This window comes from Zalophus californianus, chromosome 6 (assembly GCF_009762305.2).
Source record: "Zalophus californianus isolate mZalCal1 chromosome 6, mZalCal1.pri.v2, whole genome shotgun sequence".
Lineage (NCBI taxonomy): Eukaryota > Metazoa > Chordata > Mammalia > Carnivora > Otariidae > Zalophus > Zalophus californianus.
In genome coordinates, this window is record NC_045600.1 from 83,558,258 (window position 1) to 83,584,175 (window position 25,918).

The 25,918-nt window shown below is 53.8% G+C and overlaps 1 protein-coding gene across 2 annotated transcripts; it reads left to right on the top strand.

The window, feature by feature from the left end:
- The first annotated feature begins 5,944 nt into the window (after positions 1–5,944).
- TYRO3 (TYRO3 protein tyrosine kinase) lies at positions 5,945–25,541 on the top strand. Of its 2 annotated transcripts, XM_027572215.2 has the most exons (19): positions 5,945–6,321; positions 8,025–8,208; positions 8,438–8,538; positions 9,356–9,526; positions 10,972–11,058; positions 11,840–11,955; positions 13,715–13,892; positions 14,587–14,732; positions 15,274–15,418; positions 15,802–15,931; positions 16,015–16,115; positions 16,389–16,484; positions 16,797–16,877; positions 17,317–17,409; positions 18,064–18,185; positions 18,592–18,701; positions 18,871–19,030; positions 19,250–19,386; positions 21,631–25,540. In XM_027572215.2, the coding sequence occupies exons 1-19, from the start codon at positions 6,189–6,191 to the stop codon at positions 22,019–22,021; spliced, it is 2,682 nt and encodes an 893-aa protein (XP_027428016.2). In that variant the 5' UTR covers positions 5,945–6,188; the 3' UTR covers positions 22,022–25,540. The 2 variants fall into 2 exon arrangements, with proteins under 2 accessions (XP_027428016.2, XP_027428015.2); XM_027572214.2 differs by lacking the exon at positions 10,972–11,058 and having other exon boundaries at positions 6,047–6,321; positions 21,631–25,541.
- The last annotated feature ends 377 nt before the right edge of the window (positions 25,542–25,918 follow it).

Genomic DNA, 25,918 nt, shown 5'->3' on the forward strand with positions numbered 1-25,918 from the left:
CAGTAAATTTCAGCTACTAGGTTTTAGCCATCCTTGGGGTCCAAAATAGTACTGGACCTGGTCAGAAGTTATGGGGAGTGAGGGAGGGGAACTGGAGCTAGAAATGCTGGAAGAATGATAGTAGAAAATCATTGTTTGTAACCACTAATGAAATAATCACTCCAGGCAATGATTGTCAATGACTGATAAAACTATTAGGTGAAAGGTTGATGAGGATTTTATGTATAATGGATCAGGTTGCCAATTTATGAACATCACTAAAAGTGAGACCACTGGACATAATGTGCTCCTGATTTGATGCAACTGGAAGTTATAAAACACTTCCCAAGAAACCTTCATGCCAAAAAAACTGAACTTGAATCTAGTGAAGGATCTAGATCTAACTACCAGTCTACGGGAAATATGGGTGGTAGAGGAACATGTTAAATAACACAAGGATACAATTAACCAAACCCAAATTGTGGAAAATTCTACAAATGACCCAGTTTCTTCTATAAATTTCATGTTCCAGAGAGAAGGGGGACCTTTTATAGATTTACAAATACAAAGATTACAATTAAATATATGGTCCTTGTTTGGATCTTCGTTCAAACAAGCCTAATGTAAGAAGATGTTTTTTTGAGACTGTTGGGGAAAACTAAACACAAACTGGATTTTATAATAAGGATTTTTTTTTAATTATTGGTTATGGATGTGGGGGTTTTTTTTGAAAAATAAACTTTATTTTGGATTAGTTTTAAGATTTTATTTATTTATTTAAGATTTAATTTATTTATTTGTGAGAAAGAGAGCAGGAGCCAGGGGGAGGGGCAGAGGGAGGGAGAGGGAGAAGCCGACTCCTCTCTGAGCAAGGAGCCCAGTGCAGGGTTTGATCCAGGACCCTGTGATCATGACCTGAGCCTAAGGCAGACACTTAACTGACTAAACCACCCAGGTGCACCATTTGTTTTGGTAAAGTTTATTGAATGATAGAATACAAAGCTCCTGAAAAGGGAGGGGACCTGAGAGGGTTGCCCTTGCCCCCCATTTAAAAAAAAAAAAGTTTGAGTAATCTCGACATCCAAAGTGAGGCTTGAACCCACAACCCTGAGATCAAGAGTCACATACTCTTCCACTGAACCAGCCAGGCACGCCCCTCCCATTTTTTTTTTAAAGTAAGCTCTATGCCTGATGTGGGGCTTGAACTCAGGACTTCGAGATCAAGAATCACGTGCTCGGGCGCCTGGGTGGCTCAGTTCGTTAAGCGACTGCCTTCAGCTCAGGTCATGATCCTGGAGACCCGGAATCGAGTCCCGCATCAGGCTCCCTGCTCAGCGGGGAGTCTGCTTCTCCCTCTAACCCTCCCCCCTTTCATGTGCTCTCTCTCTCATTCTCTCTCTCAAATAAATAAATAAAATCTTAAAAAAAAAAAAAATCACATGCTCAACTTACTGAGCCAGCCAGGTGCCCCAGTTTCCCTTGTTTTTAACATTTAACATTAACATGGTACATTTGTTAGAATTAATGATTGTCCCATTTTTTGGTGTTTTCCCAGACATTTAATTTTTTTAAATTTTATTTATTTATTAATGTGTATGTGTGTGAGAGAGAGATAAAAAGAGAGGGATAGCACAGAGGGAGAGTGAGAGGGAGAAGCAGACTCCCTGCTGAGCAGGGAGCCCGATGGGGGACTCAATCCCAGGACCCTGGGATCATGACCCGAGCCGAAGGCAGTCGCTTAACCGGCTGAGCCACCCAGGCGCCCCATAATAAAAATTTTTTAGGGGCAGCTAAATCGATTAAGCATCCAACTCTTGATCTCGGCTCAGGTCTTGATCTCAGGGTCGTGAGTTCAAGCTCCACATTGGGCTCCACACCCAGTGTGGAGTCTACTTAAAAAAAAAAAAAAATTTTTTAAATAGAACCAGAGGGGCGCCTGGGTGGCTTAGTCAGTTAAACGGCTGCCTTCGGCTCGGGTCATGATCTCGGGGTCCTGGGATCGAGCCCCACATTGGGCTCCTCGCTCAGCTCTGGAAAGCCTGCTTCTCCCTCTCCCTCTGCCTGCCTCTCTGCCTACTTGTGCTCTCTATCTCTCTGTCAAATAAATAAATAAAATCTTTAAAAAAAGATAAATAAATAAATAAAAATAGAACCAGAAAAGCATCACTTGCCAGCTGTAAAAAGGGTCAAAAAGAGAAACACAGACAGCTAGATATAGGGCATTCAAACAAATATACTCACACTCACACATATATATTTCCTTCGTCAGCTGACAAGGGCCCTTTACTCACACATGGAACGCTTCCTTTCAGGGCCATCCCTAGGTGAAATTTTGAAGAGGACAGTTTTTTTCTTTCATATGCTTAGACCCATGTGCTGTTTCAGAAACCCCAAACTTATTGCTGTCTTCTGACCTCCTAAGTTTGCTTTTGGGGAAAAAGTCTGACCATTTGAAAGTCCCTTTGTGACTGTACATCGAAGTTTAATCTCTTCTAGGGATTTACCTTTCTGTTTTGTCTTCACTTGGGCAAGGCGTGGCATTGTTTGGGAATTCAGGCAAGGGGTGTTTGGCAGGCACAGGGGCCATCCCCAGCGCCCCTGGCATCACACCTGCAGGCAGTTTTCCTCCAAGCCCTGAAGGAGTGGACTCCCTGCTTTCTCTAAGGTGATGGGGAGCACAGTCTGCGGCCTGCCCATTTTGGAAGTGGCATTTCCCAACTCACCTCTTGAACCAGTAGTTCAGAAAGAATGGATCCTTGCTCACAGGGCAGCAAGACTACCTTGATCCCATGGCTCACCTTGGTTCTTTCTTGGTCCATACACCCTCTTCCTTGAATGGAGAGGATGGGAGGAGAAGGTCCTAACTCTGACAAAGCTTAAGCAGCTGCTTCCTGAGACTGATGGAAGTTGCCATCAAGGGATTCTGGTACTATGGGCCGATGCTTTTTGTTTGTTTGTTTTGGAGAGAGGGGGAGGGGCAGAGGGCGAGGGAGAGAGAATCTCAAGCAGGCTCCGTGCTCAGCGCGAGCCTGCTGTGGGCCTTGAGGCTGGATCTCACAACCCTGAGATCATGACCTGAGCTGGAAATCGAGAGTCAGACGCTTAATTGTGCCGCCCAGCTGCCCCGGACAGATGGTTTTTATTTCCAGGTTTGTCTGTGTCTTCTCTCTATCCCTGGCCTCCTTGGGCAGTCCTGGATCATAAAAGGCAGAGTGGGCAGATACTTACTTCACCCAAGTAAGGAGATGCCAGGGCCCAACCTAGCTCCATCCATAATAAGGGGCTGCTGCTGGCCCTTCCTTTCCCTTGTGGTCCCTTCTTACTCCCCTGGAGTAGATCATAGCTGGCTCTGGTTCTGTTCTGAGGACAGGAACTCCTGGGACAGCTGCTCCTGCATTATGTCAAATACATTTCCTGTTGATTTGATTAGTTCCCATCGAAGCAATGCATTTATGAAAGAAAGGGAGATTTTGCAGGCATGTATTTGCACAGGTGGCCAACCTCCTTCAGTCTCACACACACACACACACACACACACACACACACACACACACACACTTTCTCCCCATCCACCCACAAAGTGTCAGTCACATTTAGAGTTTGCACAAATGCACACCCTCCCTCACACATCACAATGCACACCCTCTCACCCACCTACACACTTCTTCCACAGAATCATACCTGCTCACATACCTTAAAGCACGTTCCTATACCATGCGGAGAAAGAAAGAGATAGGTAAAAATTTGTTGCTAGGGCTCAGGAAGGTAAGCACTCTATGTGGGAGCTAGAAAGTCAGAAGACCTGGACCCAGAAATAGTTAGAAATACTAAGAATTGAGAAGGATTCAAAAGCAGGGGTAGAGAAAGCAGAGACTCAGAGCTCCTTGGCCCCACCAGGAAAGCGTGCTGCCCCAGGGCAACAGTGATGTGCCTGAGGCCTGCAGCCGAGAGAAGAATTTGTCTAGGCTGTGAGTGCAGAAGGCGGTGGCATCCCCAACATGTCCAAGAAGCCCATTTGGACTGGTAGCTAAGGGTCGTCCTCAGTCTGGGATTCCCTGTCAGAGTTCAGGAAACAATGGAGGAAATGAGGGGAGAAAAGGAAGTGGAAGGTTGGGTTTGGACTCCGGGTTCAATATCCTTTAGAAGAGGGTCTTTCCAATGTCAACCAGAGTCAATAGGAGGAGGCTTTCTTTCACTGGAAACTTGAAGTCCCCTGGAGAGAGGAGAGATGTGGGAGAGGGCCTTGAGGAGTGACAAGTGCCCAAGGGGAGAGCTATAGCCGCCACCTGGTCCCAGTAGCACGGCCCCGGTGACCCTGGCTTCAGCCCCAGAGTGTGGTCAGCCTGCCCTGATCCAACTCAGCCCAAACGCAGAAGCTGTGCCTTCTGGAAAGGAACAAGTATTTTCCTTTAAGAAAGGGTCCTGGATGGGCGCCTGGGTGGCTCAGTCGTTAAGCGTCTGCCTTCGGCTCAGGTCATGATCCCGGGGTCCTGGGATCGAGCCCTGCATCCAGCTCCCTGCTCGGCGGGAAGCCTGCTTCTCCCTCTCCCACTCCTCCTGCTTGTGTTCCCTCTCTTGCTGTCTCTCTCTATCAAATAAATAAATAAAATCTTTAAAAAAATTATAAAAAAAAAGAAAGAAAGGGTCCTGGAGCCCACCCACAACACCCAAGAAAACTGGCAGAGCGCCCAGCTACACACAGACTTCAGGCCCCTGCCATCCAAATCTGACAGCTCTCTGGGGTGTCTCCCCGTGTTGCCACCTGAGGGCGCCCGGAGCTGGGTCTGAGGCTGCCGCGGGCACTGCTGTTGTTGTTATCATTAGGATAATTAATAAGCAAGCACTGATGGGGCCAAGTGGAGGAAGAGGCAGGCCCCTGCTGCCCTGGAGAATCCCTGGAAAGATCCAGTGGGGCTGTGGGCAACAGGGGACTGAGTGGCTCGTTCCTCCTCCCTACCCAGGACTTCTGGGAAGGGCCCTCTGGAGTAGGCTCCGGGGGACAGGTAGAGAGGCAAGGGCGAGGGGAGGGGAAACACTTGGTAGGCTGCATTTGGAACCGGCTCAGCATCTGCCTGACAGGATGGCTTCAGGCACAGCCACCGCCGTGACGACTGGTTGTGGGGCGGGCCAAGCTCTGAGGCAATTATTCATTAATTTAACAGGCATCTGTCTGCTTATTTATGGAATGCCTACTGTGTGCAAGGTGGTTTACTAATAATAGCTAAGGTTTTATTGGATACTGTGAGGACACAGCCAACTTTCACACCATGTCTTAGGGGTTGCGGGGGCGTGTAGATGCAGAGGAAGCAACTAGGAAGAACGACAACCCCCAAAGATATGGGCCATGGGGCTTTGGCCTGTGTAGTGTAGCAGGGGGGATGTCAGATTTAAAACCTGAGGATTACCAAAAAGATCTTGGAAAACTTGAGAGCCAAGGCCCAAGATCCTGGAGATAAAGGGGTGGGAAATGGGGCACGAATATGGGAAATTTGGGTGAAAGGCTCAAGAAAAAGGCAGGAAGGGGTGTTAGTAGGTCCTGAGTGGGGAGGCTTGAGTCACGATTTCGGGGGCCCTGACGGGAATTTAGGGGACTGAGACGCTTTATGTCCTGAGACGGGGGGCGGGACTCTGGCATCAGAGCCTGGACAAAAGTTGGGGTGCGATAGAGGCTCTAGCGAGGTTTGACAGCAGGAGCTGGAGTGCTGGGTCTGAAAGGATGCGGGAAAGTGTTTAGGGAAAGGAGGGGCGTGGCTGAGTGCGCCACCCGGGCACCGGGGTGCCGCGGCGGTTGGGGAGGCCGGGGGCTGGGGGCCGGCCGGACAGGCGGCGGCCGGGTAGGCGCTCCGAGCGAGCCGCCCGAGGCTCCGCGGGGGGGCGGTACGAGCTCAGGCTTGAGGGCGGGCGGGCTGGGGAGGAGGCGGCGGCTCGCAGAAGAACATGAATCAGCGGCGGCGGCGGCGGCGACGGCGGCGACGGCTGTGGAAGGAGCGCGGTGGCCCATCAGCGGCCCCGGGGACCCCGCGCTGCTGACGGCGGCCGCGGCGACTTGCAGCGGGCGCGGATCTCGGAGGCGCGGGCCCCAGCGCCGCCCCCCGGGACGGCCCCCTCCCCTCCCGCGGCCGTCCTCTCTCGTCCCTCCTCCTCCGTCCCTCCTCCCTCCTCCCTTGTCGCTCGCGGGCCGGGCCCGGCATGGTGCGGCGTCGCGGCCGATGGCGCTGAGGCGGAGCATGGGGCGGCCGGGGCTCCCGCCGCCGCCGCCGCCGCCGCCGCCGCCGCCGCTGCCGCTGCCGCTGCTGCTGGCGGGTCTGGCCGCTCTGCTGCTGGCGGAGCCCGCGGCCGCAGGTAGGGGTTGGTCGGGAGGCGGCGGAACGCGGGGGCGCTGCGGAGGGGCGCGGCCGGGTGGGCGCCCAGGGACCGCAGCGGAGCGAGCCCCGGCCTGGGCGGGCCGGAGACTTGGGTGGGGGGACCCAAGCTGGAAGGCCGAGGCTTGGGGGCTGGGGGAGGGGGGCGCAGCGCAGCGTCCGCTGCAGGTTCTCGGGCCGGGGCCCCACCCCCAACTTTCTCGCGTCCGGGGCTCTTCTGGAGGGGTGGAAGGGAAGGGAGTGGGGCTGTGGGCCGAGCGGTCAGAGGGGATTTTCCCGCCTCGACGTGTCTAGTTGTTTGCTCTCCCCTCCCAGTCCTGGGGACCCCATTCTGCCCGTCCTGCACACGAGAGCCCCGTCTGAAACCACAGGGGCTGGACTCAGCACCCAAGAGGCACACCTACACCATTTAGGTACAGGGGCTGTGAGGGTGCCCAGTCACGGAAAACATCTGGACATACTCTAGTTCCTGTTACCCACTCAGAGCTTCCTGAAACGGGGAATGCTGGCGAGGATGGGCTGGAGTGAGGTTGCTGATCTTCGTGGAGGCTAGCCTTCGGAGACATTGGCCGGTTATAGGAGGGCTCCTCTCCAAGTTCCCAGGTCCCTCTGGGACTGTTGGGTGTGTATGGGGTGTGAGGTCATCCCTCCCTGCCCTGTGACCGGTCCTGTGTCACAGGCTATAAAGCAGCAGCCTCAGAGCTGGCACCTTGTCTGAGACCGCACTCCCTGCCATAGGAGATTCTCAGGGAAGGGAAGGCAAAGAGTGACAAGTTGACAAGTATTTACAAGGTGAAAGGTGTGTATCTCAGGATCAGAGAGTCCAGGAATTTGCCTAGGGTTGCACAGCAAAGGCAGGAAGAAGCAGGACTGGATTCAGCTCTGTGGTAGTTCACCTGCTCCTCTGCTTAAAAACACGCCAGGAGACTGGGAGTGTGTGTGTGTGCGCACGCGCGCAAGCGCGCAGAGGGTAGCATTACGCAAGGTGGCTCCTGTTGGTGTAACAGTAGCTCAGGGGTCTTGGGCTCCCTTTTCAGGGCCCCTCCCCTCCCTTCTACCTCCTACCTCCCTAGCACCCGCCCCTGCACACATTCAGGTATTAATAGAGCCGGTGGCTGCCAGGAAGCCTGCCATGTGTTTGATCTGACGTGGTTCTGCAGCCATATGTTCTCCACTTCAGGGGAGCACCCCCTCCTTCTCTTCCTCAGCCTCCTTTCATTTGTCGGGGTGGGGTGCAGGGGTGTGCCAGCAGCAGTGTGAAGTCTGGCCAGACACCTCGGGCAGGCAGAGAGCTGGCCGCCTGTTGAACTACAGGGGTGCAGCAGTACCTGCCCCAGGTGTATGAGAGGGCCCCACCTTTTTAGCCTGGCTTGCCTTCCTTTTGGTGGTTGGGCTTGAACTTAACATGGCCCAGTCGGGAGGTACGGGAAAGAGGTCACTTCCTTGGAGCTGGGGGGAACTTGGCAGTGGCAGACATGGTGGCTGGAGAGCTTGTCATTTTCCTTCCCCCAGCCAAGGCCCAGGCCACCTTCCCTCCCACACTGTCCAACCTCTGCTTTCTTGACCATTAGCTGAGGATGAGCCCTCTGACCCAGAACCTAGGTTCTGGAAGAGGATGGGGGATATTTCCAGGGACAGGGTCCCTGTCAAGCGGGCTGACACCTTCTCCTTCTCACCTCTCAGGCCTGAAGCTCATGGGAGCCCCGGTGAAGCTGACCGTGTCTCAGGGGCAGCCCGTGAAGCTCAACTGCAGTGTGGAGGGAATGGAGGAGCCCGAGATACAGTGGGTGAAGGACGGGGCTGTGGTCCAGAGTGTGGATCAGGTGTACATCCCAGTCAGTGAGCAGCACTGGATTGGCTTCCTCAGGTGCAGGACCGTGGGGGAGAGTGTGCATGTCAGCCTGGGGACAGGTTGTGCTTTTTCCCTGGGCTTGGGAGCTGGGGGCAATGCTGATGCCCGGAGGTCTGGGTTTTTTTTATTCAACAACCTGTGGAAACTTCCAGAAGTGGGGGCAGGCTGAACCCACTGAGTCTGCCCAGCATAGCTGCGCACCCCCTTGACCCTGGGAGGTGAGCCTGGTGTCCTGTTTCCACAGCCTGAAGTCAGTGGAGCGCTCTGATGCAGGCCGGTACTGGTGCCAGGTGGAGGATGGGGGTGAAATGGAGACCTCCCAGCCAGTGTGGCTCACAGTAGAAGGTGAGGGGATTTTCCCGCCTCGACGTGTCTAGTTGTTTGAGACTCGTGTCTCACGAGTGGGCATGTTGACCTGGAGCAGGTGCTGTCTGCTAGTGACCACACCTCTGCAGAAGAAAGCTCAGTGGAAGCTGATTTGCCCCATTGCCCTCTGAGGGCCTGATTGCTCCAGGCTCCAGGCCTACCCTACCCCAGACACCGGTAGACCCTACTCATTGGAGTCTGGGTATTTCACAGCCAAGGGGGTGATAAGGATCTCCAATCTATGGGGTGCAGTCAGTTTCAGTTGTCTGAGCAGCAAGCCTAAGCACCCATCTGGGGCTGGACCCTTTCTGCCAAGTGGCCAGGCCAGGAGGGGGAGGGCTGGGGGAGGGGAGGAAGGATCCGCAGCTGCGGGAGCTCAGAGCTGTTCAGCCCAGGAAAACAAAGTGACTAAGAAAGTAACAAAGGGCCCTGAACGGGATCTGGGGCCTGCCAGCAGAACTCTGCTAAAGCTTCCGCCCACTCCTCCTCCCTTTCTGACCCTCCCCCAGCTCCCCACCCTCTGCCTCCTCCCCTGCTCTGGCAAGGCCATCAGAGCAGGTCTGGGAAGTGAGAATCTACCATGCCCAAGGAGACAGCATAAAGGATATTCCTAAGGTGCCCAAAGAAGGGAAGCTTCCCCCCTCAAGCTAGACGCCTGTTCTGCAATTTGACCCAGTCGTAAGGGGCCTGCAGGACCTTCTTTATAAAGGGCTGCAAATGGTAGCAAACTTGTGGTTTGGGTAGTTGGAAACTGAGAAGTGGGAAGGCTCATCCCTCCACCCCCCTTTCTCCCCAGGTGTGCCATTCTTCACTGTGGAGCCGAAAGATCTGGCAGTACCACCCAATGCCCCTTTCCAACTGTCTTGTGAGGCCGTGGGCCCCCCTGAACCTGTTACTATTGTGTGGTGGAGAGGAGGCACAAAGGTGGGGGGGCCCGCTCCCTCTCCCTCTGTTTTAAATGTAACAGGTGAGCAGCCTCAGGAGGGGGCTTTGAGTAGGGTTGGTGAGGCTGGCAGCGTGCAAATCTGTGCAAATCACCAAGTCTGCTCTTGTGAGTGTCCAAAGCACACCCCGGTGCCTGGGTACGTGAGCTGCACCGTTACTAAGCTCATTAGTCAGGTGTGCAAGGCTGGCCAGGGGAGCTCATCAGTGATCCTGCTGGGCGTGCTTGAGGCCTCTGGAGCCTCTTTCCGTCCTTCACGGTAGTCCAGGCTATGCACAGCTGGCCCTGGGAGATGAGTCGTGTGAAACCAGGGGCACCCGTTTCCCCCACCCCTCCCAAGGGAAGGAGCCGGGAACCAGCCCACGCAGAGGTAGGAGGAGTGTCTGGCAGGCTTGCCTAGAAGACAAGAGTCTAGGGCTGCAGAGTAGGGAATGGCAGGGAGGAGGAAAGGGGGGGTGCAGCACAAAGAAACAGGAGCCTCCTCTCCTAATGACCCTTTCCAGAAATTTCTAGACATTTTCTCAAACAACTGTATTTATCCATACCTCCACACAGCTAGACCCAAAGCAGCAATGCCTGTACACCCCCCTGGACCCCAAGATCCTCAGGCACATAACGAAGCTTGTGAAGCTCTCTTCTCTGTGAAATAAAGCTCATGTTCCTGGTTGAGGCTTGAACTGACCAAAGGAGTTGGGAGTCTGAGCTTGGTCTCACATACTGGACGGTGGGAGGGATAGGTTCTGATGTGCCAAGCCCCCTAGCAATATGAATCTTGAGAACAGGTGGGCTGCCGGACCTGTCCGGGAGGTGCTGGTTTGGAGCCGATGAGAGGGAAGTTCAGTTCTCTCCAGATGTGTGTGGTTGGGACCCTCCGGCAGCCAGCCTGATAATAAGCACTCACTGAACTCCTACTCCACACACCACACTGCTAGGCACCATGGGGGATCGAGGGAATACAAAAGATACAGAATCCGTCAGTCCAGCCCCCAAGGAATTAGTGTAATTGGGGAGACAAGACACATGCATAAGATGCTGAGAACTATTGCAGGGCAAAGAATCTGCAAATCAACAATGATGCGGGCGTAGAGAAAACAGAAGGGCTCTGGACTGCACAGTAGAGGAGTGAACAGAGAAGGGAGTCAGCTTTGTGCTGTCTGCGGGAGGTGGGATTGAGGCAGGGGTGTAGTATGACCTTTCTCAGGTGCTTACTGTGTGCCACGCGCTTTATGTGGGTTCGCACAATCCTCCCAATTCAAGAGATGAGAAGACAGAGCCCCAGCCCTGGGGTTTATAGCCAGGCTCGTTAGACTCCAAAGTGCCTGGTTGTTCCAACCTGTTTAGCCCCTTCCTCTGGCTGGAGGGACTTCTGGATATTCAGATCCAGAGCCTGCACAAACCCCCTTCCCCAGTCCCAGGCTGAATGGGAGTTGCTGCTTGGGGGGCGCTGACTTGAGGTTTTCTGGCGTCAGGGGTGACCCAGAGCACCGTGTTCTCCTGTGAAGCTCACAACCTTAAAGGCCTGGCCTCTTCTCGCCCAGCCACTGTTCGCCTTCAAGGTAGGAGGACTGGCGGGAGGGAGGGAGGGTGAGTGAGGCAGGGGCGTTTGCAGCCAGCCGTCCAGCAGCCGGGTGAAGTTACAGTCATTTGGTGTTCCGGCTTCCCGAGGCCCTCCTGGGACGTGAGGGATGAAGGGTTAATTGGCAGAGCTCCATCCCTAGTGAGAGCACCTGAGACCCTGCCATGGCTGAGATGAGAATAGAAACCTGACGTCACAGCAGATTTCCCATCACGATGATGCAGAGTCCTCGCGAGGGAGGGAGGGAGAGAGGGAGCCAGCAGGAGATGGTCAGGGCTCATGCCCAGCCTTGCTTCTGCCAGTCCCTGTGGAGGGAATGGGGCTGGGGAAAACAGCCTAGCAGGATGATAGCGGAGATCCAAAGGGCTGGTGTGCACCAAGGGAGGGAAGATGGGAGGGAGAGAACCAGTGGGGGGGGTGGGTGGGAATGGGTTGTGGCTGCCTCTCAGTTGTCTCTCCCCAGGCCAGGGTACTGTCGTCCCCCCTCCCCTGCCACACCCATTCTTATCCTATTCCTTGGCCAGATATAGGGCCCCTGATTCAGAGAGAGGCGACCTCTCCCCGCAGCCAGCTGATAACACTCTCCCTGGTATGAGCAGCTCTCCCCTGCTGGCTTCTGGGCTTGTATATGACTGTGGTGCTGGGAGTGCTGGGTAGCCATCGTCAGGTTGGGGGGGACCCCAGGCCTTAGGGAGGGACTCGAGGCTTGACTCCTTCCTGGGCACTCAAGTCTAGGGCACTGACTCACTCCTTGTCCACAGCACTGCCTGCAGCCCCCTTTAACATCACAGTGACAAAGCTCTCCAGCAGCAATGCTAGTGTGGCCTGGACGCCAGGGGCCGATGGCCGGGCCCTGCTCCAGTCCTGTACGGTCCAGGTAAGGCGAGGGAGGATATGGCTCTCCTGGCCATGTTCGTTCTGTGGCTGCCTCGGTGGCACTTTGTTCGCAGTGGTATCACATTTACCTACACTTGTCCGTGGGGCTTGGTCTCCAGCTCTCTCCGGGTGTTGCTTCCTTTCCAGGAACAGCCCAGCCCGCCCCTTACCATAGGTGCTCTGGCCACCAAGTGACTTGGCAAATTGGCTCAAACCTGTACATTCTTCAGGCTGGAAAGCAGATCACTGGAGCAGATGTGGGATGCCTGGAGGAGTTTTTCTTCTGTCGGCAAAACCCCAAACCTTTGATTTAGCTGATGCCTGTACCCTCATGTCCCATCCCCTGACTCATGCCAAAGAGAACAAGGGGACTGGAAGGGGTTCTAAGCCCCAGAGAGTGGAAAACGTGGATGAGGTGATACCAAAAACAAGAGGCAATGCAGCCTTGTTTATTTTCATCTGTTTACTCCCAAGTTTTTAATGAGCACTTTTGAAACTGTTCTAGGCAGTTCCCCCAGGCAGGAGAGGCCCCTGCTCTGGGCTCTACCATTTAGAGGACCCCACTCTGGCCCTCCTTTTGCTGCACCCCTTGCCCCTGGGCAAGGAGTCTGTAGAGACAAGGGGATATGCCCATCTAGATCATTGAGGACATCCCCTCCCCTCCCCCAACTGCCACGCCACACCATCTTAGATACTCAGGACCTCCACCCTTATGGCCCCCAGTCTGCTTCTGGGACCTGTGTGGGCCTCTTCCCTGGTCCCTCCTTGGGAGGGCATGGTTTGTGCACCTCAAGTCCAAAGGGCAGCCATTGTGGGGAATCGGTATGCAGGTAGCACTGTCCACACTCGCGCAGTTGATGTTCCTCCTGGTACAGACCCTTGGCTCACAGGCTAGCTCTTTTTTTTTTTTTAAAGATTTTATTTATTTATTTAATCGACAGAGAGAGAGAGAGACAGCGAGAGAGGGGACCCAAGCAGGGGGAGTGGGAGAGGGAGAAGCAGCCTTCCCGTGGAGCAGGAAGCCCGATGCGGGGCCCGATCCCAGGACCCTGGGGCCATGACCCCAGCCGAAGGCAGTTGCTCAACCGACTGAGCCCCCCAGGCACCCCACAGGCTAGCTCTTCTTGTGCCACCACATTCTGGCTTGGGAATCCTAGGGATGAGAGGATTATAAATGCAAACTTGACCTTCCAGATTGTTTTGAAGCTTTATTTGTTCGTATACCATCATAGGAAATATTTTGTTCCAATAATTTGTTAGCTGATTTATAACATGTAAATATTTAGCCATTTAGCCAAAATGTAAGGTGAAGGCCTGGTTCACCATGCTCCTAGGCTCCCAGTTACTCTGCCCTTGAGAAACTAGAGTTTGCACTGGCGTGTAGCTATAATAAACGGTAACCCTTCTAACCGAGTTATGTACCAAGCACAAAAGGGTATGAGTTTTCTAGAGTAGTTGGGAAAGTCTTTGACAGAAAACGTGGTATTTGCACCAAGTCTTAAAAGATGAGTTGGACTTCGCTAGGAAGAGCAGGTCATTCCAAGCAAAGGAACAGCATTTGCAAAGGCATGGAGGCATGGAACTTGGTGTTATTAGAGTGGGGGCAGGTGGGAGGGAGTGGGTTGCAAGTGTTTGCTGATAGGCTTAGAGGAGGCATTAACTCAAGATCTCCCCCCCCTTCTCTGTCCCCTGCTCCTGCCCATGCCTATTGCATCTTCGGCCTCCCTCCTCTCCATCATTACTTTGCTGCTTTTCTGTAGGTGACACAGGCTCCAGGAGGCTGGGAGGTCCTGGCTGTCGTGGTCCCCGTGCCGCCTTTTACCTGCCTGCTCCGGGACCTGGCACCTGCCACCAACTACAGCCTCAGGGTGCGCTGTGCCAACGCCTTGGGGCCTTCTCCATATGCCGACTGGGTGCCCTTTCGGACAAAGGGCCTAGGTAAGGGGCTTGCAGAGCAGAGTGGCTAGGCAGGGCCTGCGTGGGGAACAGGCGATGTTGGCTTCAGTCCTGAATGAAGTTGCTTGAGAGAGAGGTTACCTGAAAGGGGGGTTCCTGCCTCATTCAGCAAACACGGAGTGTCTGCTGCGTACCTATGAATTAGATAAATCCGACCTCTTCCCATGCAGCTTTAGTTCTAGGGGGTGGAGCAGGCATGCAAATTAGAAAAGATCAGATCGTTTCGTGAGGAAGAGTGCCCTCAGGGTGGTCCAGGCATACCCCCATAAAGAGATTGAGGTTTGAATGATAAGGAACAAGCCACACTTGGGGGAGGGGAAATCACTGCAGAAGCGGGCATAGCAAGTGCAGAGATCCTATGGCAGGAACTTGCTTGGAGTTCTCCTATCCATAGCAGAGATGCTGGTGGGGCTATGAGGGGGAAGTGGTGAAGGATGCTGCTGAGGCGGTAACCAAGAGCAGCACTGTACCTAGCAGGGTGCTGTGGGTCCTGCCATTGCTCACCCCTCCTCCACAGGACTCTGGGTGAGAGCAGTCAGAACTGGGAGGGAAGCTCAAGCCCCCACCTGTAGCTCTCTGAGCTGTGTAGCTCTTGGGAGTTGGTTCCAAAGGCTAGCACGGGATGGTGATAGTGGGTAGGGCAGGGCTCTTAGCGGCCTTCTCTCTTTGGGTACAGCCCCAGCCAGCGCTCCCCAGAACCTCCATGCCATCCGCACAGACTCAGGCCTCATCCTGGAGTGGGAAGAAGTGATCCCCGGGGGCCCTTTGGAAGGCCCCCTGGGACCCTATAAATTGTCCTGGGTTCAGGACAATGGAACCCAGGTAAGGGGCACCCAGGTAAGGGGAGACAAGCCTCTGCTCTCCAGGTACACCAAGTCATCTGTCAGGACTCAAGACCTTTAGAGCTTCCGAATGGCTGTCCTTGGTGGGCCTGGGGACTTTGGTGGGCTGGGCCTCCCACCACCCCAGGGAGTCCACTTTTCCCCACCTTCCCCTGCAGGCTTCCCTCCTTGTTGGATTGTCTCCTGTTAGGATTGTATCCGGTGGCTGCTTGTAAAGCAGGAAGCACATTCCTGAACAGACTGGGGGAGGGCACGGATGAGGCTGTCTTATCCTCAGCCTGGTTTCTTCCCATCCCCCACCGCTGCCTGCCGGGACTGAGCCTTGTTTGTGTTCAGGGGAGGCCTCTGTGGCCTGGAGAAGGAATGTGATGACTCCCAGCAGGTTGTGTTCCTGAGGTCCCTGAACCCACGGTGTCCCTTACCTCCTGGGTTCCTAGCCGGACCTTTTTCTGCATTCAGGCCCCAGCAGGAGGCCTTTTCCTCAGCCTCAAACGTGGGATGGGGGTTTTTCCTGGCTGCAGGGTGAGCTGACAGTGGAGGGGACCAGGGCCAACTTGACAGGCTGGGATCCGCAGAAGGACCTGACTGTGCGTGTATGCATCTCCAATGCAGTTGGCTGTGGGCCCTGGAGTCAGCCACTGGTGGTCTCTTCTCATGACCATGCAGGTAAGGCCTGTAGGGGAAGGGCAGAGGCGATCAAGGCTCTCAAGGGCAACCTAGATCGGTGGAAGGAGCTTGGTAGCACCTTTGCTTCTAATAGACCCAAAGACTCAGCAGTTGAGGCCAGGGTTGGTATTTGAACGATATGTCATTCTCCCCCTGCCCCAGAACTAGCATAGAAATCCCCGGTCTCATCGTAGGTTCCAACAGCCAGGGCCTGTCACTGACAGGGTCGGAACTCTTGGGGCTTCCTTTGGAATTTCTTTCTCCTCGGGATCTTTATTGACTTAAGAGAACCTCTTGTCCCGGCCAGATGGTCATCAATGGAAAGTTCTAAAGGGATTCCTTGATGTCAGCCTCACTCATGCCACTGCCCCTGTCTCCCATAGGCCAGCAGGGCCATCCCCACAGCCGCACATCCTGGGTGCCTGTGGTCCTGGGTGTGCTGACAGCCTTGGTGACGGCCGCGGCCTTGGCCCTCATCCTGCTTCGGAAGAGGCGGAAGGAGACACGGTTCGGGTAAGTTGGGGGGGCCGAGGAGGGAGAGGCGGGCGGTGACCAGCGATCTTGGGGCTGACTCCAAGTCCTGGATTTCCCCTTAGGCAAGCCTTTGACAGTGTCATGGCCCGGGGGGAGCCAGCCGTTCACTTCCGGGCAGCCCGGTCCTTCAATCGGGAGCGGCCTGAGCGTATTGAGGCCACACGTGAGTGTGGGGAATCATAGGAAGAATGGACTCTCTTCGCGCCCCTATCCATATTCTTTTTGTTAGCTCATTAATTTGGCCAGTGTGTCTGAACACTGATGAGTCCTGAGCACACAGCAGTGGAAAAGACCCATAGACCTACCCTCGTGGAGGTTGCCATCCTAGCCGTGGGAGAGCTAAAGTAAGCTCATGCCTCCTCTGAGGGCTGAGCCTGGGGTGTGTGTCAGGAGCCAGAGAGGCCCCTCTTCTGTCTCACCACCCTTCTCCCCACAGTGGACAGCTTGGGCATCAGCGATGAACTCAAGGACAAACTGGAGGATGTGCTCATCCCTGAGCAGCAGTTCACCCTGGGCCGGATGTTGGGCAAAGGTGTGTGGGGCTGCATGGAGACTAGCCAGGGTGCAGTTTGTCTTTGATTGCTCCCAGCACTTTGGGGGTGTGGGTTTGGGGCAGCTCCTGTGAACACGATATGCTGAGTCGGGGATGTTTGGGGGAACGGTGGCTGGGGATAAGGAGGGCAGAGGAGCACTCCCAGCATACTTCCTTCGGCTGTGGACAAGGGAGCCTCCTGCAGTGGCCCCGAAGTCTAGTGATTTGTGTCCCTGGGGAAGGTCACCTTGAAGAAAAGGGGCGGGGGGTGGTAGGGCAAGCGGCCTCACCATCATTTGGGTCGGTTCCTAGGAGAGTTTGGTTCAGTGCGGGAGGCCCAGCTGAAGCAGGAGGATGGCTCCTTTGTGAAAGTGGCCGTCAAGATGCTGAAAGGTGAGTGGAGAACAGTAGACCTAGAGTGGGGAGTGGAAGGGGTGACTGAGCCGGAAGTAGGCTCTGCTGCACCCCTAGACTTTCCAAGAAGAGTTAGTCAGCACTAACTAGGATGCCGCCTGTGCCACGTGAATAATTCAAAAGCATAAACCAACACACGTTTGCGCCCTTCGCTTTCTGTTGTCAGCAGTGACTGCCCTCTGGGCTCATTCAGGGCGATTAAAGCTGGTTGCCTGAGCGTCTGCGCTATCCAAACCAAAGGGAAGACTGTTAGCAAGTGGAAAAATGGTTGGAGAGCCCCACTCCATGGGAGTTTCTTCTGCTAATGGCCAGACTGTTTCCTGAGCCCTCTGGGAAGCCCAGGAAGGACAAGGCCTGGGAGTCTTGGCCAGAATTGGGGGCACATCTCCCTTATTCCCTCCCTCCCATCTTCTTCTAGCTGACATCATTGCTTCAAGCGACATTGAAGAGTTCCTCAGGGAAGCGGCTTGCATGAAGGAATTTGACCACCCACACGTGGCCAAGCTTGTTGGTGAGCTCCTTCTCGGGGGGAGGCAGATATACAATAGGGCTAAAAGTGTGCTCCCCCAAGGTGGGAGGGCAGCCTGTAGGAGAGAAGTTTGGACTTAGCTGGTGAGGAAGCAGATAGCAAAATAGCAAGGAAGATCCTGGCTGAAATCTGATCCAACTCCAGATAAGGAGTTTATTGTGCAGGCCCTGTACCAAAGGTCCGCACTTGGAAGACTGCTCCTGTGGGCGCCTGGGTGGCTCGGTTGGTTAAGCGACTGCCTTCGGCTCAGGTCATGATCCTGGAGTCCCGGGATCGAGTCCCGCATCGGGCTCCCTGCTCAGCAGGGAGTCTGCTTGTCCCTCTGACCCTCCCTCCTCTCATGTGCTCTCTCTCTCTCTCTCATTCTTTCTCTCAAATAAATAAATAAAATCTTTAAAAAAAAAAAAGACTGCTCCTGTGAACAGAGGAGAAGGAGGGGACAAGTAAATGCTCCAGAGATCTGGGGGCAGCCAGATCTTAAGTAGTCACCAGTAGGTAGGCCAGTGTGGACTTACAGGGAGGGAGGTAGCAGAGCGAGGGCTAGAGATAGGACCTAGCAGGTGGCGGACTCATGCAGACACCTAAGCCATCTCTTGACTGCTATGTACCCTGCTCCTGACTCTCCCTTGTCCCCAGGAGTGAGCCTCCGCAGCAGGGCCAAAGGCCGTCTCCCCATCCCCATGGTCATCTTGCCCTTCATGAAGCACGGGGACCTGCACGCCTTCCTACTCGCCTCCCGGATTGGGGAGAATCCCTTTGTGAGTGCCTGAGGTGGAATGGCCAGGATTTGGAAAGGGACAAAGACCCTCGGATTGAGTTTGGCTTGGTGGGCAGGGCCGATTAAGCTGGTTGGGAAGAGGCAGGCTGGCTTTGACCCTTTTTATGTTAGAAGGCTTCCTTCTCCCTCGCAAAGTCCTGCTGGGAATTTTAGGCAGGGCAAGGGCCCGCTTCTGGGAGAAGAGACCTCTGGAGCTCCACACTGGGAGTGTCTTGACTCTTGGATGCTCTCTCAGATCTGCCAAAGCTTCTTTGTCTTGGGAAGCCGCTCCAAACGCCCTCCTGTAATTCCAAGGACAGTCTAGGCTTCCTGGCCAGGGAACCCCCTTCATCCTGCCCTGGCTGGGTGGGCAGATCCAGCCTGAGCTTGCCCTGTCTGCCCACCAGAACCTGCCCCTGCAGACCCTGGTCCGGTTCATGGTGGACATCGCCTGTGGCATGGAGTACCTGAGCTCCCGGAACTTTATCCACCGAGACCTGGCTGCTCGGAATTGCATGTATGTGAATTCTAAAGGGCTCGGGGCGTGGGGTGGGTGGGGAACAGAGCAGCCTATGACAGGAGGACTAGCTAATGGTCAGCTCTCACCTGGGTGCGTGGGGACAGCTGGGGAGCAAAGATGCCCTGGTTTCCGTAAGGCTGACTGCATCCTCCAACACCCCTCACAGGCTGGCGGAAGACATGACAGTGTGCGTAGCTGACTTTGGGCTCTCCCGGAAGATCTATAGCGGGGACTACTATCGCCAGGGCTGTGCCTCCAAATTGCCTGTCAAGTGGCTGGCCCTGGAGAGCCTGGCCGACAACCTGTATACTGTGCACAGTGACGTGGTGAGCAGGGTGGCACAGTGAGTCTCGGTGGGAACGCAAGCAGCGTGGCCTAGGGTGTGGGTGGCCCTTTAGAGTCCTCAAGGACCTAGCCGGGTCTCTTCTTTGGGCTTTGGCTGCTCCCTTATGAGGCGCCTGAGCCCTAAGATGTGCTTGCCTTAGGATTCTGCCCAGCTCAGGAAACCTAGTGACATCTCCCCTCCAACCTTGCTTCCATCCCAGTGGGCCTTCGGGGTGACCATGTGGGAGATCATGACTCGTGGGCAGACGCCGTATGCTGGCATTGAGAATGCTGAGATTTACAACTACCTCATCGGCGGGAACCGCCTGAAACAGCCTCCGGAGTGTACAGAGGACGTGTGAGTGCCCTGGGAAGGGGATCTGGGGAGGAAGGAGGAATTTGGGGTTTCAGGTGCTGCCTTCCACGACAGCTGCTGGTCCAGTGGGAGCTCGGAACCTCAACTGGACCTTTCGGTTTTTTGGTGGAAATGTCCTTGTCCCCAGAGGGAAGACCAACCTCCACTCCAAGCTGCCTCTTCATCTGCCACCTCCTGTTTACTCTCTCTCCCGCTTTCCCATCCTGTATTTTTTGTTCCACCCTTTTTTACACTCTTATTTTCTCCAGTTTCCAGGAAGAACCAGGAACCATGAGGGCAGAAGGTACAGAGTTGAGCAACAGCGCACGATTCTGTCACCTTCTCCCCACCCACCCCCAACTCCTTCTGAGTCCCCAGCTAGTCTAAGAAAACCTCCCAGGCTGAGCCCTCCCTCCCCCTCAGAGAGGGCTGCCCCAGGGCAAGAAAAAACTGCCGCTCTATCACATTCCTTGCTAGACAAGGAGGGGGCGTGGGGGGTGGGGTGGCGGGAGGTTGGCCTCCTCTTAAGGGATGGAGAGACCTAAGATCCTGGGGAGAAGAACTGCCTTCTTTCCTTTCTGAAAGCCTGGAACCTTTGGGAGTGGGGTAGGGTGGGGATACACCCACTGCACAGGGAAGTGTTGTGAACCCCTCGTGACTGGAAGACAGGGTTACTAGCATTAGCTGGGTACTTTACAGGCATTCTTTCAGGTAATCCCCTTCTAATCCCATAAGGAAAAGACTATCATTACCCTATTTTGTAGATGAAAAACTAAGATTAAAGAGGCTAAGTAACATGGCCAAGGTCACACAGCTATTAAGTAGATGAGTTGGGATGTGAACCTAGATACCTGTGATTTTAGACTAGGTGCCTCTTAACTGTGACGCCAAATGTAATTTGTCCGTTCTAGTGTTGTATTTCCCCCCCTGTGCAAGCCAGTTGCCCTGGGGCCCTGGAGGACCTTTTCACTGGTACCAGGGGGAGGGCGTCCACAGTGATCCAGGGAAGGAATCTACTCCCTACCTCTTGCTGTGGGGTTGGACCAGAGGTCCAAGATCAGGGACAGGCAGAGGAACGCCTGGCCTGAATGGTGGGGTCCTTTTTCTCCAGGGCAGTTGGTTTGGAGTGCCCTGATCCTTGACTCTGGGTGAGAGGGAAATCTGAGGGTGCGAGCCAGGCCCTACCCCTCCTGCTCATCTGCACAGCTCAGGGCATGGCAGGGGCAGGAGCTCAGGTCTCCCTGTGGCTGTAGCCTGCCTGGGCATCTGGAGCTGCAGAGGTTCTGCTGGGCATCGGGGATCAGGCTCCGGCTTAGCTTCCTCCCAGGCCGGAGCTAGTGTTGTCAATGGGGTGGGCGCTGGCCTCCTACCAGCCAGCCTGGTGGACAGGCGCCAGTTGGCTCCTAGCACAGCCTTGACAATGTAGCCCAGCCTGGCCACATACCCATGGCCCTGGGCCATTTCCATGCCCTCTTCGATGTCTGGCACCATTCCTCCCATCATTGGGGGCCCCTGTCAGGAGGGCCAGTGTGTGGGGCAGTGTTTGGGGCTTCTGTTGTGGGCACAAGAGAGTCAGGCATTTGCTCTGACTGCATCTGGTCTCAACCCTCTTCCCTTAGTTCTTTTTTTTTTTTTTTTTTTTTTAACTTAAGCCCGAGGCATTCCCTGGGAACAGGAATAAGACCTCAGGGAATCTGTAAGGTTCCTGATAGTGTATGTAAAAAGTGTTCCTTCCTGGGGGTAGGGGTGGGGTGGGTGGGGTGGGGTGGGGTGGGGGGGAGGGCTGGAAGCTTTTCTAGATTCAAAGATGTCCATGAACAATGAAGATTTAAGTCCGCCTGTGTGGGTGAGGATTTGGGACAAAGGGTGGCTGTTCAAATCCTTGCCATTAAAATAACACTGACTCCCGCTGTGTTCTGCAAGGCAAAAGCACGCCTAGTGCCCCCTCCCAGCAGAGCCTAGGTTGGACTCTCAGCCAGCTCCATCACTTTCTACCTGTGTGACCTTGGGCAAGGTTCTTAACCTCTCTGGGCCTCAGTTTCCACAGTGGTAAAATAGGGATCATTTATTTCACAGGGTTGTGGTGAGCATTACATAATAAATGTCAACTACTTAGAAGAGGGCCTGATACATAGTCCTACATACGGGTGTGTTAAAGTTTTCCACATCGTGGTTCCGTATGGTTAAGGGGCCTCAGCTTCTCCTCGTGGTTCCTCATTGCCTCCCCTCACGCTCCTCTGCGCCCAGGTATGAGCTCATGTACCAGTGCTGGAGCGCCGACCCCAAGCGGCGCCCGACCTTCACGTGCCTGCGGATGGAGCTGGAGAGCATCCTGGGCCACCTGTCCGTGCTGTCCACCAGCCAGGACCCCTTGTACATCAACCTGGAGCGAGCCGAGGAGCCCGCTGAGGGAGGCCCCCTGCAGCTGCCTGGCGGGGAGCAGGCCAGCAGCGGGGCCGGGGATGGCAGCAGTGTGGGGGCAACCGGGGGCACCCCCAGTGACTATCGGTACATCCTCAGCCCTGGGGGGCTCGCTGAGCGGCCCGGGCAGGAGGAGGAGCCGCCAGAAAGCCCCGCCAGTGAGGCCCAGAGGCGGCTGCTGCAGCAGCAGGGCCTCCTGCCCCACAGTAGCTGTTAGCCCGCAGGCTGAGTGCGGCCGGGGCCATGCTGCTGGCCGAGGACCCTGGCCCGGGCCGCGCGGCGTGGGGGCTCCTGTGGCAGTCCTCCCAAGCTGCGCTGGAAGCCTGGACGGACCAAATGGCCCAATCCCGGTTCTTCCTGCGGCCACTCTGGCCTGCCTGGCATTGGCTCAGGCCGGGGCCCGGTGGAGGTGGGCCAGGCCTGGTTGCCTAAACCCAGGCAGCTGGCAGGAGGGGGGTGGTGGTTATGTTTCCATGGTTACCGTGGGTGTGGAGAGGAGTTGGGGGAGGGTAGATCCAGCCCTGTGGGCCCCTACCCTCTGGCTGAGCTGCTCCTGCTGCTTTAGCGCATACACTGAGGTGTCTGACCCTGGGGGCCCCAGCCCTGCCCATGCTTGGGGTTTTAAGTGTCCAGGTTTGCTCTTCCTCACAAAGAGATGCCCTTGTATTATTCCCCTGTAGGTGAGAGTTGGTAAGGGGTTGATACAGTCAGGTCCCAAGTGCTGGGAGACAGTGGGGCATTCTCAGGTCTGAATCCTCGTCCCCTTCCTGATGACCCAGACCACCTAGGCCAGGAGTCAAGTGCAGCTGACCAGGTCACAGCAAGGCATGCTGGATCACGGCAGGCTGCCATTTGCCCAGCCTCTAAAGGCAGGGCACCCAGCCTGGCAAGAGGAAGGGGTGCTGTAGGCCTGCCCAGGAACGCGTGAGGCCCTCTTACGCCCTCCCACAGGCTGTCTGAGCATGCTACCAAATCCCAGAATACCCTAAGACTAACAAAGGCAGCTGTGTCTGAGCTCAGTCCTTCCACGCAGCGTCCCTTAGCCCCAGTTTTCCCTCTCCCTGGAGACCCTCTTCTGTCCCGAATCTCCAGAGACAGACAGAAAATAGGCCTGGTGGCTGGCGTGGGTGAGGGGGAGTTACTGGAGCCTGGACCCCAGCCCTGGCTAGGGGAGCCCCTGGATTGCATGGGGCAGGCCCCTGCTGTTAGGGATATTTCCAAGCTGTTAGAAGCTGTTTAAAAACGGAAATAAAATTGAGAGCTAAAGACCCAAGGCTTTGTCTCTTAACTGTTTACTTTTTTCCAGATCGCAAAAATGAAGCATCTCTGCATAGAAAAAAATCTGGAAAGACATATGCCAAAATGTTAACAGCTGTTATCTTTACATGATGTGAGTTAAAGGGACTTGTTTTCCTTTGTGCCTTCCAAGTTTTCTGCACTGAGCACAAAATGCTTTTGTAATTAGAAAAGACCCCAGAGAATGTTATCACATTAAAGATAATACATAGCCAGGTAGACAATTAGGAAAATGTAGAAAATCATTTTTAAAAGTGCCAAATACCTATATTCCTACCACCTAGAGATAGCCGCCCTTGACCTTTTGAAAACGTAAATGTTTTGAAAAGCTTTGGCTGTTTCCTACCCCTCTATCAGACTTTCCTTTTATCTTTGGGTGTGGACACTTTGTTCTCACCTTTATACCATTGCTGGGAGCCAGGGGAAACTGGGAAGAAACAGGCAAAGAGAATGGTTTGCCTCTTCAGAATTAGAAGTAGGAGCATGAAGTTTGCTTCTAAGTATTTCCACCTGAACATTTTAGTTTAGAAGCTTTATTTATTTATTTTTAAAGATTTTATTTATTTATTTGACAGAAAGAGCACAAGCAGCGGGGAGTGGCAGGCAGAGAGAGAGGGAGAAGCAGACTCCCTGCTGAGCAGGGAGCCTGATGCGATGCGGGGCTCCATCCCAGGACCCTGAGATCATGACCTGAGCTGAAGGAGGATGCTTAACCGACTGAGCCCCCCAGGCACCTGATAGTTTAGAAGCTTTGAGAGCAAGCTCGTGGGAGCATGTAGCAGGAGGCATGAGAACTGGGCCCTTCTCTGTGCAGAGGGGTGTGGGAAGACAGGGAGGGACACAGGTATTGCCATGCTGGCTAAGGGCAATGGAATGGGGCGGGTGCTTCTGAAAGCAAATATCCTGAAAAACCTGGTGCTGGTACTCCAGATTCTGGTTGTCATGTGGATCGTGGATCGTGAGACCTGAATTCACTTCCAGGGAAGTGGCTTTCAGAATGTTTCCTGCTGTGATTAGCTTTAACTGCAGGTCATGATTACTTGCGAGGTTATGTTTGGGAATGATTGAGAAGAGCTTTACTCTCAAATAATTGTCTGCCATTAATGGGCTCCTATTATGTGCCAGGCACTGCACCAAGCACTTCATATATATTATCTCATTTAATACAGAGAGCATTCCTACAAGATGGGAATATAATTATCATCCTCCGATAGGACAGAAATGAGGGTTAGTAACTTGTCCAAGGTTATGTAGCTAATGAATGGTCAATTCAGGCCTGAAACCCACTAAGTCAGAGAGCAGAGCCTGTGCTCCTTCTCCCCCCAGCATTCCAGAGAGCACCCTGAAGCAGCTCTGTCATGATCATGTTATCTTTTGGGTGAATGCAGGTCAGCAGTAGGCACCTTTTAATGTACAGGAGGCTCCTGGGTGGCTCAGTCAGTTAAGCATCCGACTCTTGATCTCAGCTCAGGTCTGGATCTCAGGGGTGTGAGTTTAAGCCCTCCATTGGGCTCCACGCTGGTCATGGAGCCTACTTAAAAAAAGTACAGGAGTTCTGGGGTGTGTGTGTGTGTGTGTGTGTGTGTGTGTGTGTGTGAGACAAAGTAATTAAGTAGTAGTTACCCACCAGTAACTAAATCTGTGTAAATAATTTTCTCAGCTCAGTCTTTTTTCCCCAAGCATCTTGGCTCCCCCATGGTGAAGGGGTTTGAGGTAGGTGATAATAGTAGAGTTTTTAAAAACTTTTTTTTGAAGTACAGAACACATCTCAAAAAAATATGCCAATCAGAAGTGCACAGTCCTTAAGAATTTCCACAAACAGATCCAAATAACCAGCAACCAGATCGAGAGACAAATATTACCAGCACTCTAGAAGCAACCCTTTAGGCCCTGCCCCAACCTCTGCCTCCTCCTACCTCCCCAAAGGTAACCTCTATCCTGACTTACAACATCATGGATGAAAGTAGCTCTTTTTAAAGTTTACATAGAAAAAAAATAAAGTTTATATAGACTCATATAGGTTGATTATTTTGTGTTTGCGTTCTTGGATCCCACAATATGTTTTTCAGAATCATCTAACCATACCAATTTTGAGAAGTGGGAGTCAAAAAAAAGAGGAGTAGAACAGTGCTTCTGTTTTGTTTTATATTTTTGTTTTTTATTATGTGCCTAGCTCAGTGCCTCTCCTACCTCAAACAAGCTCCCTCAAACAAATTACCTGAGAATCTTGGTAGAATGTGGACTCGGATTCAGTAGGTCTAGGGTGGGGCCAGAGATTCTGCATTCTAACAAGTGCTTAGGTGATGCTGATGCTGCTGGTTCACACATTGAGGTGCAAGCTCCATCAGTAATTTGAAAGGGTGCAGTATGAATTTGAAAAGTCATTCAATGCCTGCACTATATGAGCATTCTAACAAAATCCCACTAGTGGAAAAGATTAGAGCATAATTTAATTTCTACATCTTACAAAATTTAATTACTTTTCGTGTGTCTGCTTGATATTTTTCTACTTAAAAAAATTAATTTAGGGCACCTGGGTGGCTCGGTTGAGCGACTGCCTTTGGCTCGGGTCATGATCCTGGAGTCCCGGGATCGAGTCCTACATCGGGCTCCCTGCTCGGCGGGGAGTCTGCTTCTCCCTCTGACCCTCTTCCCTCTCATGCTCTCTATCTCTCATTCTCTCTCTCTCAAATAAATAAATAAAATCTTTAAAAAAAATTAATTTATTGGGGTGCCTGAGTGGCTCAGTTGGGAAGCATCCAACTCTTGATCTCAACTCAGGTCTTGGTCTTGATCTCAGGGTCATGAGTTCAAGCCC

Coding starts and splice junctions, on each gene's coding strand:
- TYRO3 (XM_027572215.2), top strand. CDS start 6,189: ATGGCGCTGAGGCGGAGCATGGGGCGGCCGGGGCTCCCGCCGCCGCCG. Junction 11,956..13,714: donor TCCAGTCCTGTACGGTCCAG/GTAAGGCGAGGG, acceptor GCTTTTCTGTAG/GTGACACAGGCTCCAGGAGG. Junction 15,419..15,801: donor CTCTTCTCATGACCATGCAG/GTAAGGCCTGTA, acceptor TGTCTCCCATAG/GCCAGCAGGGCCATCCCCAC.